The sequence below is a fragment of the Gorilla gorilla genome, chromosome 10 (genome assembly GCF_029281585.2).
Source record: "Gorilla gorilla gorilla isolate KB3781 chromosome 10, NHGRI_mGorGor1-v2.1_pri, whole genome shotgun sequence".
Lineage (NCBI taxonomy): Eukaryota > Metazoa > Chordata > Mammalia > Primates > Hominidae > Gorilla > Gorilla gorilla.
The window spans coordinates 55,919,923-55,936,404 of NC_073234.2; the positions used below are offsets into that span (position 1 = coordinate 55,919,923).

The 16,482-nt window shown below is 39.5% G+C and overlaps 1 protein-coding gene across 3 annotated transcripts in view; it reads right to left on the bottom strand.

Moving 5' to 3' along the window:
• ANO6 (anoctamin 6) overlaps positions 1–16,482 on the bottom strand; it is a 218,413-nt gene that overhangs the window by 72,661 nt on the left and 129,270 nt on the right. For all 3 annotated transcript variants that reach the window (XM_031000832.3, XM_031000833.3, XM_031000831.3), the window contains 5 exons: positions 12,640–12,705; positions 11,415–11,702; positions 11,099–11,212; positions 8,959–9,074; positions 2,295–2,429 (listed from right to left, as the gene is read on the bottom strand). In XM_031000832.3, coding sequence (XP_030856692.1) covers positions 2,295–2,429; positions 8,959–9,074; positions 11,099–11,212; positions 11,415–11,702; positions 12,640–12,705 — 719 coding nt within the window. The remainder of the gene's footprint in view (positions 1–2,294; positions 2,430–8,958; positions 9,075–11,098; positions 11,213–11,414; positions 11,703–12,639; positions 12,706–16,482) is intronic.

Genomic DNA, 16,482 nt, shown 5'->3' on the forward strand with positions numbered 1-16,482 from the left:
AAGAGTAGAAACAACCCAAATGTCCATCAATTAATGAATAAACAATGCAGTTTATACACACATACGGAATATTATTTGGCCACAAAAATGAATGAAGTACTGATACATGCTACAACATGGATGAACCTTGAAAACAGTAGGTGAAATGAAAGAAGACAGTCACAAAAGGCTTTATAATGTATAGTTCCACTTTTATGAAATGTCCAGAACAGGCAAATCCATAGGAACAGGAAGTAGACTGTTGGTTGCCAGGGGCCAAGGGAAAGAGGGATTAGGGAGTGAGTGCTAATGGGCACTGGTTTCTTTTGAGGGCAATAAAAATGTTCTAGAATTAGATGGTGGTGATCACAACTTGGTGAATGCACTTAAAACACCTGAATTGTTTACAAATTTTTAATATTTTCAATTTTATTACATACTGAGTAGATTCACAAGAATAGAAAACATTTAAAATATTTAAATACTTTTACGAAATGTCCAGAATAGGTAAATCCCTAGAAACAGAAAGCAAATAGATTAGTGGTTGCCAGGGGCTAAGGGAAAGGGGTACACCTAAATTGTGCACTTTAAAAAAGGTCATTTTATGGTATATAAATAATGTCTCTATATAACTTATTTTTAAAAGGGGGCATAAGGGCCGGGCACAGTGGCTCACGCCTGTAATCCCAGCACTTTGGGAGGCCGAGGTGGGCGGATCACCTGAGGTCAGGAGTTCGAGACCAGCCTGGCCAACATGGTGAAACCCCATCTCTACTAAAAATACAAAAATTAGCCGGGTGTGGTGGCGCAGCCTGTAATCCCAGCTACTCAGGAGGCTGAGGCAGGAGACTCGCTTGGACCTGGGAAGCAGAAGTTGCAGTGAACTGAGATGGCGACACTGCACACCAGCCTGGGCGACACAGCAAGACTGCCCCCGCGACCAAAAAAAAAAAAAAGGAGGGACATAAGCTTTAAACAGGTATTTGATAGAAACTATAAAAGTAACTGAAAATATTTATAATTTAGAAATTTTAAAGATATCTCATAATTAAATAATTAAAGCCAAATAGTTTTGAGCACAGGCAGTATATCCCCAAGAATTTCCCTCCATTTTCTGCAAATTAATCTGTGTGAAATGCTAGGAAATATGTGGTGTAACTATCATGGTGATTTCGTAAAATAAGTTATAACAAGAACAACCCATGAGGACCTTATAAAAATGCAACTTCTGCACTTTGAAATGTATTTTTGATATTTTTTTTTAAACTAGAACAATGTACAAACCAACAGAGAAGCTGAAGACAAATTTAGAGAAAAAGTAACAACATTCAGCCTTCGGCCCAAAACTCTTTTTCAGTGAGGAGGGAAGAGTACTTCAAAAGCCATCTGCAGCTTTCAAGCTAAGAAGCCATAATGGGTACAACATGCTCAGAATCCTCTGTTAAATCGAAGGGTAATTATGTCTATCCATCAGGGCTGCCATGTAAGCAACCTACCTCAGGAGCAGGCTGACATGCTTCAGGCTTGAAAAATTTGGTTATCAGCTCATTGCTGGTGCCCAGAAATTTTGATCTGGCTGGCACATCTGGATAGCAGCCAGATATCAAGAGAAAATCTTGGTTCCGTGCTGCATCCCTGCTGGAAGTTGAGACCACCAAAAGCAGAGGTCTAATAATACCATTCAGAATAGTGATGGTGAAATTTAGAGTGCTCTGGCACCCACATATGTCCCTTTAGACAGTGCAGCTGGTGTTTGAATTTCAACCTCAGTACAAACTAATTTTTCACTACATTTTTTTTAAACATTGTATGAACTATTTTTTAATGTAAAAACCAAAACAACTATTGAGTTTTTAAACAAGCACTTTTTAGTAGTAAGAAATCATTTCTAAAAGTAAAACAAAATAAAACAAAAAACAAAACCCCTCACTAATTTTCCCAGTGAAACCCTGAAGAAATCAGAGCTGCTTTTGGCTCACATCTGCAGGGCTGAGTGTACATTCCTCTAGGGGCCAAAAGTTCAAGGGCAATCCTCCCGCCTCCAGGCCTCCTTTCTTTTTCAAACAAAATATTGTCTTAAAATATTGGAGTGTTTCCTAGGGGTAATATTCATGTCAGACACTGGGTTGGATTATCTAAGAAAAAAATTTTTCCATTTCACTCAGTTATTATGCTCAGAACAAAAGGGATATATCATCCCAAGCAATGAATGTTCTGCAGTCAGTCTTGTCTTACCAAAACAGTTTAAGACCATGAAAATAATTTTATGTCTAATAAACTTTTCAGCATGGCAACAAGGAATAAACAGAGGTTACCTCCATGTACAGTTATCTTGATTAAGATATCCGTAGAGAAAGCATGCCACTCCTACAACTGCGGCCAGGAGAAGCATCTGAGTGTAATAGCCCAGCCAAGCAAAGTAGATTCCAATCTTCTCTCCATAGTATTTCCTGAAGAAAGACAGAAATTATTTTTAGAAGATGCAAATAATTACTCCATAGCTTCATCCTAATATTAATTTCTGATTTTAAATAAAGGAGGCTTTAAACTTAAATCTGACTCAATTCACCCTTAAAACATTCATTTTCACAGCAGACCCTGAATTCTACTATGAAACAAAAAGTATATTACACATTATAGAAGAACTGATCACTATTGCTGGTTTGCCTGGTGAAAGCACATTAAAATACAGCAAGGGAGAGAAAAATGCTGATTATGGAATAAATACAGAGTATTACTATCATTCTTTGTAAAGATCAGCACTATTTTACACATTCTCCAAAAGACTGTTCTTTATATGCATGAGACAAATGAACATGAACAATCTGCTCAGTTATTTGCTTTTACTTAACTAGGGAAGTTCCTTGGAGAAAATGTAACGTAAGTCACAAATACAGTTGAGCCTTAAACAACACAGGTTTGAACTGTACGGATCCACTTAAATGTGGATTTTTTTTCAATAAAAGATAAACCTAGTATGCCTGCCTCTCCTGCCTCCCCTTCCACTTCCTCCACCTCTTTCCCCCATCACCCCTCAGACAGCAAGAATAACCCTACTCTTTTTCCTCCTCCTCAGCCTACTCAATGTGAAGACAAGGATGAAGACCTTTATGATGATCCATTTCCATTTGGTGAATGGTAAATATACTTTCTTATGATTTCTTAATAACATTCTTTTCTCTAGCTTAACTTTATTGTAAGAATATAGTATATAATACATATAACATTCAAAATATGTGTTAACTGATTGTTCATGTTATTGGTAAGACTTCCAGTCAACAGCAGACCATTAAAAGTTTAAAGGGAGTCAAAATATATATGCAGGTTTTCAACTGTATGTGTGTGCGGGTGTCACTGCCCTACCCCTGTGTTGTTCAAGGGGCAACTGTAATAATAAGAAAAAAAACCACTAATTTGTAGTGGAATGTCTCTCTGACCAAAATTTTTGCAAAACTCATGTGAGAATGAAAGAGGGAAGGATGCATATGATTGAGGAATCCATCACCTTGTATTCCTTATATCTAGCTCTTCTATTTTTTCCTAAGTTTTAAAAACTGGTTAATGGTATACTCTGGGGTAAAACTGAAGAGGCCACGTAGGCAAGATTAAAGAGGGCAGGCTGACCAAGAAGCACTGCCAAAATTGTTCCTGAAAGGAAGGTCAAGTACAGTTAGGCAGAAAGAGAGTTTAGGAATGAAGAGACGGTTCAGGTGACTGCTGCTGTTGCTGATATTCCCAAAGAATGACTCATTTCTGCCTTCATCTTGATCTGTACAACAAGGAGATTTACTTAACTCTGAGGCCTACGTGAGACTTCAGGCTCAGTATGGAGCTGGGCTGAACTCCTTGGCCTTAGCCTCGTGGGGACTTAGCTCTGAGCAAAACCTGGAGTCCTGGGAGACTTCAGACAGGAACATCCCTGGGCTGGACAAGCACTCACAGGGAAGGTCTGAGACCAGTTCCATGGGTCACAGGCCTGGGTGTAGTTCACATCCACAGGGAAAAAGGAAGAGCTGAGACAGACCTGAGGGTGGAATCGGGGGATGGGAGGAACACAGTGTGCTGATTTTCACGTGACCGGAGCTTTGCTCTCTGGCTCATGGAAGGCAGGCAAATGGCAGGTTCAGGATACAGCCTGGGAGAGAAGTCTGGCCATGGGTTTGAGACGCCTTAGCCTCTTTTTGGTTATGCTTTCTGTAATAAGTTTTCATCAGCCATCCATCCTGGAAATGCCATATTTAAATTGGAAAGAATCTTAGAAGTTGCCTGGTCCAAGCTCCCAATAATAAAAAAAATCGTGCCGTATTTAAAGAGCTGGTCAGGCAGTCTCTGCTTGGTTATTTACTGTGACAAGGAGTTCAATACTTTCTAAGGCATCCCTGTCACACTGCAGGCAAGGCCAGAAAGATTTTTCAAATCTTAAAAGGAAATCTGTCTCTTAGTTCTTGCTGAAAAGCTGGAAATAATGAGGATTCCTTCAAATGCAATATTTTCTGATCATTGTCCCTCTCTGCCAAACACCTCCCAACTCTTAAAATCAATTTAACAAAATTCAGCTTTGATTTTTTAAATCAAAGTTACAAGTATACAGTCATTAAATAGTCTAATAGCTCTAGAAGGCTGGTTATAAAAAGGAGCAGTCCCCTACCCCCTCCCCTATTTCCTGCTGCCCAGAAGCAGTCACTTTAAACTTTTATAGTTGATGCTTAGAATATTTACTTCCCTATCTCTAAATAACATGCGAGAAGTGCTGTTTATTGATTTTTCAGTTTTATGCATCACCTATTGACTTTCTATTCTGGAAGATGTGGATTAAGCTCTCTTTCAACCCCTTGCCTCTAGATCTAAACATCCACATCTCTATTCCTGCCATCCTGACATAGTTACATTATAATTTTTGGTTAGATTAATATTCTTGCTTTACATTATTATGATTCTATAAACACTATTCACAGCTGAATCAAGTCACTGCTATAATTACTTTTTCCTCCCTGCTCAATATCTTGTTCTCCCTAGAGTTAATAATTGTCTTGATGGTTCATTGCTTAGTTTTCTGTGTACTTATCAGCAATTCAACCCCAGACTCTCCCCTAATGTGTAACTTTCTCAGTAGGCTCAAACACATGAGATCGTCTGTCAGTTTCAACTCCTTGAATAAATGCCCTCAGACCTCCTCCAACCTTGACTGATGACTCTCCAAGCCCCACCACAGAACTGTGTCACCTGGGATCTCTCTGTCCCTCTCTCTTGTGCTGGCATTTCCTGTTTACTAACTCTTAGGTCTTCCTTCTTGGTGGAGCACCTCCTCCATTACCTTGCACATCTAAACTGTGAAAATTCCTCATACTTAACAGTTTGAGCATACATAGAGCTATATATATATATGGTCAAACTTTCCTTAGACATGTGAAGTTACTGCTGTCTTTCAGTGTGTAGTGTCATTGAGAAGCACAATGCTATTGAGTCTTGATCCTTTGTATGATTTTCTTTTCATTTTGCTTTCCAAAGGATAGCAGGATCTTCTCTTTGTCCCCAGCGTTCTGAGCTGTCGTGTTGGAGTGACTCAGTGGCTCTATTTTCATCCTCTAGGCTGGGTACTCAGCAGGCTCTTTCCACCTAGAGACTCATGATGTTCAGTTCTTCAGATACTTCTCTGGAAGTACTTCTCAGATTTCTTCCCTACATTTTTTCTCCCCTGGTTTCTTACACTCCTATTATTTATACATTGTACCACCTGGACTGATCTAATTTTTTATCTTTTCCCCCTTTTCTATCCCTTTATAAGTTTTGCTCTATGCTCTACATAATTTCTTCAACTTCATTTTTCTAATGTGTTCTATTGGTATTTTTCTGTCTAATCACATTTTCAGTTTCCAAGAGCTAGATTTTACTCTCACAACAATCCTTTTTTATAGGACCCTGCCCTTGTCTTGTGAATACCCTATTTTCTTTTATTACTCTGGGGGTAAAAACGGGAGTTTGGAGGGAAACTTTTCTTTTTTACCTGTGCAAAGTCTGGTTCCCCTAGGTTGCTGTTTCCAGTTTGGCTTGCTTTTTGGGAACAAAATGGAAAGAGCCCATTTTCCCTTCAGTAATCCCTGGGAACCATAGATGAGGTTTAATAGCCTGAATGCTCAAGGGGTTACTAGTGGGAAGCAATGAAGGGAAAGAACATGTGGACCAGGGACAGGGGATAGTAAATGCATTTCCTCTAGCAAAATATATTTAAAATAGTTGGGAAATTTCCTTTACTAAAGCAAAAAAAAATAAAAGAGCACATAAAAAATGATTAAGAACCCATCACTCTGTTATCAGATGCTATTGGTTTAACATAAAAGGAAATTAATAAAATGGAAACTTCACATGAATGTCAACCTCAAATATTTACATATGTACAAATATCTTTTAAAATCTTATTTTACAGGGTAAACAGAGTTAATGAAAGTGCCTCTTCATGACTGTAATCTCGGTGGTAAAAATGAATGACAAGGGAATCCGAATATGACCACATAAAATAATGAAATCTCTTATGAAATAATGAATCTAAGTAATGATCATTGATAGCTGCTATCATCACAAAAAAGAGAGACAACTGAACATTATATACCTTCTGATATAAGTACTCAACTCCACGTATCACGTATTCTTGTATAAAATCTAACCTCAATCAGATTAAGCTTCTAGATGAGGATCCAATTACTTAGCTAATGCAACTACACAAATTACTTAGTTATAGCAAATACAGAGGAACATATTCAACAACACCACAGGAGAGAATGAAATCAGCAAAATAGGGAATGGAAGGCATTCTTTCAACAAGGGCAAGGAAAACAAGAAATAAACAGTGAAACTGAGACCAGAAGAAATTTGAGAGATTGTATTAACTGCAACCTCTTGACCATGTTTGGATCCTGCTTTGAACTAAAAAACCATTACTTTTTTTTGGGACAATAAGGGAAATCTGAATCCTGATTATCTGATGATATTAAATTATCTGATGATATTAAATTTTTATTTTTTGGAGACAGGGTCTTACTCTGTTGCCCTAGAGTGCAGTGGCACAATCATAGCTCACTGCAGCCTCAAACTCCTGGACTCGAGCAATTCTCCCTTCTCAGTCTCCTGAGTAGCTGGGACTACAGGTGTGAGAGCCATCGTGCCTGGCTTTTTTTTTTTTTTTTTTTTTTTTTTTAAGACTGGATCTCACTATGCTGCTCAGTCTGGCCTCGAACTCCTGGCCTCAAGCGATCATCCTGCCTTGGCTTCCTAAAGTGCTGGGATTAGAGGAATGAGTCACCTCACCCAGCCTTCCTTTTCAAAAGGGGGTATTCTGGTTATGTTTAAGAGACACCTTATTTAGAAATAGAAGCTAATGAAATGACATGACATTTGGAATTTGCTTCAAAATGATCCAGTGGAGTGGGGAGGGAAAGAAGTGGGAGTAAAAGTGAAACAAGATTAGCTATGAGTTTATAATTTTTGGAGCTGGGTGACAGATGAATGCAGGCTTGCTATGACACTCTATTTCTGTATGTATTTAAAATTTCCCACGGTAAATGTAAAACAAAACAAACATTCATTTGTTTAAAACTCTCACTTTTAAGGTCTAGTAGTTTTCTCAAGTAGGTGGCAAGTGCATGGGGTGTTGAGACACCATAAAAAAACAGGTACGTGGCTCCAGGCAGACATGAAGTTAACTCTCCTCTCCTCTTCACTCTCCACATCCAATCCATAAACAAGTCCTGTCGACCCGACTCCCCAAACACATCCCAAATCTGCTCCCACAGTCTCTGCCTGGCTCAAACAGCCTCCTACCTAGTGGTCTCCCTGCTCCCTGTACCCCTTATAATCCATTCTCCACATTATCTTTGCAAAATGTGAATAGGATACAATGACTTAAACATTTAAAATATTACAACTGCTTCTCACTGCAATTAAAGTCTAAACTCTTTTCGGCGCTCCTGCCACCCCTCTAACTTCATGTCTTATTCTGTTTCTCACTAGCACTGGTCTTTGATGTTTCCTCAAACTTGCCAAATGTGTGTGCATCTCAGGGCCACTGTACAAGTTGCCCCTATTCCTAGAAGGACTTCTGCCAAGTCCTCAAAGTACTGGCTCCTCTTCACTATCCCGTCTCAGCTTAAAAGTCACCTCCTCAAAGATAACTCCCTCAACTCACTTCCCACTCTGCCCTCCCATCCTATTGCTCTGTTATTTTCTTCACTTCCATTAGAAATTCTGTTTATTTATTTTCATATTTTATTGGCTTGTTTGGGTGTTCTTGGTCTATCTCCCACAAGCCAGAATCCTCAGCCCTGCCCAAACAACGTAAGCTTCTGGAGGAAAACCAACAGGGTACCTTGGGAAGAAAAACTCTTGAGCTAGTCATTGTATCTTGTGAGATACAATGAAATAGAACCTAGAGGCAGACACAAGAAAACAGTGAAAATGTATATGTCTTACCATACAATAGAAGCTACATCTAACATTTACTTCTGTGCAATACGGAATTTGGTGGGTCTGCATCCCAGTTCCTGGGCGGCGGGTAGCCTCTAAACCCTTGGAACTTCCTGAGAGATAGGAGTGCCTTTTTATTCACAGTGGAACCCTAGGACTATGCCTGATAGTTTATGCCAGTGAAGTGGCTCATGGTGGGCCTCTAGAGAGTTTGTGCTAATGAGATGACTCAGGGTGGAGGCTGGCCATGCCAGAAGATCAACCATGTGATTGGAGAACTGGAGCTTTGAGCCACATATTACTGGCCATCTTCCAGGGGGAGGATGATACTGGAGATGGGTAATGATTCAATTAATCATGCCCACATAATTAAGCCTCAGTAAAAACCCTGGCCAATGAAGCTCATCACTCTGGGTCAGCTCCCTTCACTGGCAAGAGTCTTGATGAGTACTGTCACATTCAGATGCTGTGGGGGTAACACCCTGAGTACCTCCCCCTGGAGTACTCCCTACAACCCCTCACCTGATAAGATCCAAGGGCTGCTTTTTGTATATGCTTCGAGGATGAGCCCATTCTCTGTACAGAAGGTACCGTTCATTAGGGCAGCTGGGATCCTCTGACTGACGGCGGAATTTGCACTGTGACGCAGAACGGAACATGTAAGCACCATAATCATCATGTTTTCACAAATCTGCTTCTTAAATGTGATACAAATACTTGATAGTCAATTGTGAACAAGGGGTCCTCACCTTCTGGAAGGGGTGGAAATACCATCTAATTTTTAGTGATTCTTAACCAGGCATGGTACTACCCTCCTTGGGGGTCATTTATGAATGTGGGCAGGGATGAACGATTGGGTGTTACAATCCTGGGGAGCACTGCAGGGACTCTGTGAGGGCCCCAGAGATGCTTAAAATGCTTTAAGTGGGGCAGTCCTACACAATGAAAAATTGGGCCACCCAAGTACCCGAATCACCACACCAGAGGAACACGTGATAACCCACCCCTCTCCTTGGACAATGGGGAAACCAGGGCCTTGGCTGGTTAGCAGCAGGGTCAATTCTAAAACCTAGGCTTCTTTGCCCCCAGTTCAGCGGTTATTCTGTGATAACATACAGAAAACAAACAATAAAGCTGGGTATCATGTTACACACTTAGCTTATTCAAGAAACAAAACTTCCTGCTTAAATCCAGTTGCCTTTTTTTCTGACTCATTTTTCTTCTTCTGGCACTAGAACCAGATTACCACCCAGCCAAATCAGGGCACAGGCCCTGACCTTCAAACACCTCCCTCTCAAATACCACATGGGACCATTTGTTAGCCTGAATACAGGACCACTGCAATTAGAAGAGGCTTTAGTAGAAAAGACCTGGCCAAAAGCAAATGTCAACTGTTAGAGAACCTTGGCATCCCAAATTAATATTCGTGACAGCTATTTGCAAGTGGCCTCAAAATTCATGTCCTGTTATTCGCAATTAGCTAAATTCAGTGGGGCACAAAAGTAAAACACATGGACTCTCAGGCTGGATGGCTACATTGGGTCTCTTAGGATCAGTATTTACTTCACCCAGCTCCCTGTTTTCTACTTTTTCATGTGTATCAAGCTGCCGTTTAGTGTCCTAGTTTTATTATGTTATTCAGTACATTTCAATATCGTCTCTATCCACAAATACATGTACTACACAGTAGCAATTACCAATCTCAGTCTTTGCTTTCTTTGGTCTTACACAGTCAGATAAATTGATAGTGAATATAACAAAGTAATAATGCAATATAATATAGTATTTAATTTATTTCAATGACACAGTTTAAACAGCTTTAGTTATAATGTCCCTGCATTTACAGTGGTCACATTTTAAAAATTTCATTTCATGAGAGATGTTCTCAGCTAGAGAAGTACTCTTGAATGTGAGGGGTTGCTGTGGTCTCAGAATGTAGTCCTTAAAAAAATGTCAACCATCTGGGGTACTGCCATTGTCACAACAACCCTGACAGATGCCTTTTTAAAAGCCCAGGGATATTCCAGGGGACAGTTTGAAAATCGTATTCCAAATGAGGAAGAAAAGTCTATGTTACAGAAAATGATAAATGAGAAGGTCTAACATGTATCTTGCTGACAAAGAACTAATCTTTTCTGGTTGATAATAATATCTGTTAGTAATTATGAAACTAGCTAACACTTATAGTATTTATTATATGCTAGGGACTAACATTTGGATTAATTTAATGGATTAATTTAATCCTCTTAACAACTCTAGGAGGTAGGTAATAATTTATCCCCAGCTTATTGATGAGGAAATGGAGGAAGAAAGGCTAAATGACTTTCACAAGGTCATCCAGCTAGAAAGTGGCAGGGCAGGCATTTTGGTCTCAGAAATGCTAACACAGATTAACTGCTAATCTATACTGCTTTACACATTAACTGTGAGAGAGGTCCTGTCCATTCATTCATTCGCTCCTTTAAAACTGAGTATCTTTATAACTGGGATCCATCTGTGAACAAAAGACCTAGTTCTTACCCTAAATGAGCTTGTAATCTTGCAGTATGTTCCCTTCATTTTACTGAGGAAGAAACTTACAGTCAGGAAAGTTAGCCCTTTGCTATTGTCAACACCAGAGTATACAGAAGGCCTTTTAGTTCATTTTTGCCTTTTAACTTACATCATGGAGTGGGAAAGCTGCCTTGTAGATCCCAGAGTTTACAAGTCTGTTGATCCCAAACTTGCTAACATTGTTTATCACTTGATACTTGACCCGAGAGAGGATGAAGTAAACCTAGAAAGATTCCAAAATAGAGTATGCGGTTTATATAGTGTAACTAACCAATCCAATCATTGTTTACTACTGTAACACGAATCTGCTTGCATATTTCTTTTCTTTTTGTGCAGTTTTTAAAAATAAAACCAAACCAACCAAACCACAAAACAGCAGGTTCCAAATTACCCCAAGACAGCAACTAAATTTGGTTTAGACTTACAATGCGGCTTCTGGTGGCCGGATTGAAGAAAACATCTCTATCAGCTATGTAAAAATCATTCATCCGGTTCTTCTCAAATGGGGCAGTGAAAAACTCTTGCTCTGGCTTGATGATGCTTTCATCTACACTGAGGACTTTGGTAAACCAGTTGAGTGTACCAAAGGCTGAGGACCGGTTTTTCAGATCATTGGGTTTCAGAGGCAATTTGATGTGCATTATCTCAGCATACGTACATAACACCTCCCATGGTGCGTGTACTTTTACAAATACAAGCTTGTCATCCAATACCTATATTGGAAAAATAAAAACGCAGAACAAGAAACCAACTCTTTTCACAATTTTAAAACACATAGATTTTTCTTATGTTGTTGGTAGCTTTAAAAAAAAAATACAGAGACCACCACTAAAAGTGAAGATAACAATAAAAACAGATTTGCAAACCATCATAAATTTTTGTCTTAAAGACAATTTCTTGGTTTGAATCATTAAGGAAGTAATTCAAATCATCATAGTTCATAAAACTATGAAAATAATTTATAAAATGAAGAAAACCAAACTTATTTGTCTATCACTCTACCCTAATTATTGACTTAAAGTAAAAACACTAGAATATTCATTGTAGTGCTAGCATAATGAAAAATTTTTAATTTTCTAAACCTCGAATGAACTTATTGTCTATCTGTTCAATATCATATTATGTGGCTGTTAAAAATGTCAAAGAATTATATTTATTGACATAAATCCATTTGCTATATATTAAAGGGAAAAAGCAAATTATAAAACTGTGAAGTGGTAATTTTCTCCTTTTTGAAAGATAAAAAATGTGTACATATATATTTTTGAGTAAAACAGCTCAGAAGGACTGCAAAATTATTTATGGATAATTGAGATACAGATTATTTTCCTTATTATGTTTTCTAATTTTTTACCATAAACTATTTTTTGTATAACAAAAAAGCTTTTAGAAGTTTCTTAAAGAAAGAAAATAATCATTCATACATGCATTCATTGTAAAATTCGTTGGCTATTAAAAAAGATCTGCTAGTTTTGATCAGAAAAAAAGAATACATCCTACACAATGCAGATTTTGATTGACTCCTCTCCCAGTCTATGACTAAGATGTGGCCAGGGCTGCATGTTTCCAATGTCACCCAAGTATTCCAAGTGGCACGAAGCTGCCCAAGAACAGTGGTCAGCCAAGGGCTGAAAAGGGACCAGTACTTACTGATCTTGTTGCTTCTAACTGCAGGCCATGACAGATAAGGTTAGATTCGTATGCTTGTCTTTTCCTCTGTCAAAAGAAGTTGGAATATATGTTAGACCTTTAGTTTACCAAAGGCAGAAAAAGGCATTTTTTAAAACAATATTAATAACAAAACCAAACTAGCGTGGACCTGAAAAAGAAATGCATCAGCATTTGGTCAAGCAAATGGAATTGAAGAAATGAAGCAGCTCTTGCTGCTGGTGACATGTAAGTGTTGGATCCCCAAGAGAATGCCGTGGAGGGTACTTCGGTGCCCTGGCACCCTGGAAGGCCCTTGACTGTCCTGGTGTGGTTTCAGTCATCTGAGGTAAGTAACAGTATCCTGCTTTGACACAATCCCATATACTTTTTGACTCACAAAAGCATACAAATTGAGCTTTCTGAGTCCTATTCACTGATACGAGTTTTCAGAGTTGAAGATCCTAGATTTTAAAAATTTGGTTTCCATACCAGACATTCAAATGGTTCAATTACTGGATGTGTATGCGTCATCCCTGCATGTCTTGACCAAATTCAATAAAACAACACAGGCAATTTTGGCAAAATTCAGAGAATTTTTTTCTCTCTGCAAGACTGAGATGTTTGTGAAGCTATAAATGTCTAAATCCATAAAAATAGTGAACTAAATTGATATCTATATTACATGGCCATTTCAAAAGATACAGAATATACTACACTTATGGATATTAAATTCTAGATGCCTAGGCTTTTGCCAAGCTGTGCCCAAAGTTGTAAGGGAAGCATGCAAAGATGGAGACTTGTTTGACCTTTTAAAAAGAATGCTTTTCATGACAAAACAGTTTATACTGCTTTGTGAAATGAAGAAAATGAGTAGACACAGAGGTTAAGAACACAAGTTCTGCTATGGTTTAAATATGTCCCCCAAAGATCATGTTAGAAACTTAATCCCCAATGCAACAGTGTTGAGAGGTGGGGCCTACTGAAGGGTGATCAGGCCACAAGGGCAGACTTAACAAATTAATGACATTATCACAGGAGGGAGTTTATTAGCATGGAATGAGCTCCTTATAAAAGTTTGGCCCCCTTTTGTTTCTAACCCCCCCACCCCATTTTTGTTTCTCCCTACCACCTCTCTCTCCCCCACCACCGTGGGGGTGACACTGCAACAAAGTCCTCACCAGATGCCAGCCCCCTTGATCTCAGACTTCCCAGCCTACAGAACTGTGAGCCAATCAATTTCTGTTCTTTATAAATTAGTCTGTGGAATTCTGTTACAGCAGCACAAAATGGACTAAAATGAGCTCTGTAACCACACTTCCTGGGTTCAAAATCTGAATTTATTATTCATCAACTCTATGACCCATGACAAGAAAATTAAACTCTCCATGCCTCATTTTTCTTCATCTGTAGAACTAAGAAAACCCACTTGTTTCCTTTTTAGGGTCTTGTGAAGATATGATTTAAACTACATAAAGCACATGAAGTAGAATTTTCATTTCCAATAGTGACAAAAGGTAACTTGGAGCAAGCCTTACACTGAAGACAGCTGAAAAAGCTGGGTGGAATATTTAGCACAGCAGTTAACAAGACAGAGAGGAACTGCTAGGTCCAGGTCGAGATCATCTAGTGGGTCTGGCAGTCAGACACTTTACCCAGGGAACAATACTCATGATCTGCCCACTCCTAAAGGGACAGAGTGGGGATGAGCTGCTGTGCTATGCACAGGGCCTAGAACATAAAACAACATCCCATAAACTAGAAGTAGGTGAAGCTGCAGGAAAAAGACCAAAGGTCAAAAAGTAAAAGAATATACCTGGTATTTGGCTAAATTTGAGTCCAAGTGGAATCCCTGATGTATTGTGTTGAAGTATCAGAAAAAGGATATTGCTTTGTTTTTATATCTTTAATAAATGGTTGTACAGTACTAAAAACATGCCAGACACTGTTCTAAGAGCTGTACAGATATAGTACATTTAACTATTGGCTGCAATTTGAACATACAATAGAGTAGCAGAGGAAACCAGCAAGTGGTATAACTTCCCTAAACACAAGCAAATGGCCTAGAAATGCCCCACTCAGATAGGGGTAAGGAGAGTTTGAGGTATAGCTTTCCTACTCCGCTCCCCAAAAGTGACTGTTCCCTCTGCGTGTCCCCTTCCCCACCAGCTCCGCAATTCATCCTGAGAAGTTCTTCAGCACTTTCCATCCCTGACCCACCATATTCCCAACTTGAACTTGAAAGTTGACTCAGATTCATTCTACTTATTATCTAAGCAGTACTCCTTCCCTCTAAATCCTAATCCTCACATTTTGATTCTTACATAGGAGCCCAGTCCTTATTTCTGATTGATTACCTCTTTATTATTCGGTAAAGCATTTTGGTCCCACAGACAGCATTCATCAGTATATGCCCGACATGGTTTCGATTTGTGTCTTTGCCCAAATGTCATGTCGAACTGCAATCTCCAATGTTAGGGGAGGGGCCTGATGGGGGGTGATTTAATCATGGGGGTGGATTTCCCCCCTTGCTGTTCTCGTGATAGTGAGTTCTCACGAGATCTGGTTGTTTAAAAGTTTGTAGCATCTCCCCTTTGCTCTTGTCCTCCCGCTCCAGACATGTAAGATGTGCCTTCTTCCTCTGCCATGATTGGAAGTTTCCTGAGGCCTCCTGTACAGCCTGCAGAACTGTGAGCCAGTTAAACCTCTTGTCTTTATAAATTACCCAGTCTCGGGTAGTTCTTTATAGCAATGTGAGAACTAATACAATGCCTAACACATATTTGTTGAAAGAATATACTCAACAAGCATTAGTTCATTTACAAACATTTCTTGAGTGCCTTTTATTTTGCAGGCATCCTGCAAAGTATTGGAGACTGAAAGAATTTAAAATAGTCTGCTACAGAGGAAATATAGAGAAACTTAGCATCCAGTGACCTAAGACTTTCTCCTGATACAGAATGACTGAAACGTTTATTCATGTGCTTTCTGGCACTGTAACGGACATCTGTCATTCTTTATGGACACCCATTTTAAATTCCTACCAGAGCCCACATCCATTATAGCAGATAAAAACACAGACACTCCTTTTCGTGGTCTCCCATGAAATTCAGCTACTGGCACTTGAGCTAGGCCCTGCCAACCAGACTACCTGGCTCCAGGCTCCAAATTGAATGCTAGTGATGCAGAGAAGCCAGGCCAAGCAGAATACATTCTGGGGTGGCTGAGAGAGCAAATGCCAGTTCCAGAGATGGCAGAGGTTACGGCAGGAGCTGTCCATAGCTACTGCTAGTCAGTGGTGCCAGCGGTGCTGGCAGCAGCCCTGTGCTCAGGACAGCAACTGTGCTTTTTCTCCTGTGGCAGGATTTAAGGTACTGCTTCTGGCTGCCTATCTCTAAACTTATTTATCTAACCCATCAGGAGAATTTGTGAGTTCTCTAACATTTTTCTGATAAACTCCTGATCTGCTTAAATTACAGCTCATTTCTGATACTGGTAAGTAAGAATCCTGACTAACAGAGTGGTTGCGAACTAGGGAAAACGTGTTAGCCCAAAACCTAAAACATGGTACAGTAGAGGGAGGGAGTATTCTGACAGGACCAGACACTGTGACATTCTTTCCTTCAGGGGAGATGACTCACCCTGAGACTGTACAAAGGGCAACCCAGATGGTCTCACTAGCAGGTCATAGCAGGATCCATGCCTGTGTCTTTGGTATCCTCTAAAATTCAGTCATGAATTTCAGTTAGCATGTGAAAGCTCAGGCCCAAGAATTTTAGCTCTTGGAGACAAATGTCTTCATTAGAAGAGTAGGAGAATCAGTCAGAAGAGGGTCTTCTCCAGTGG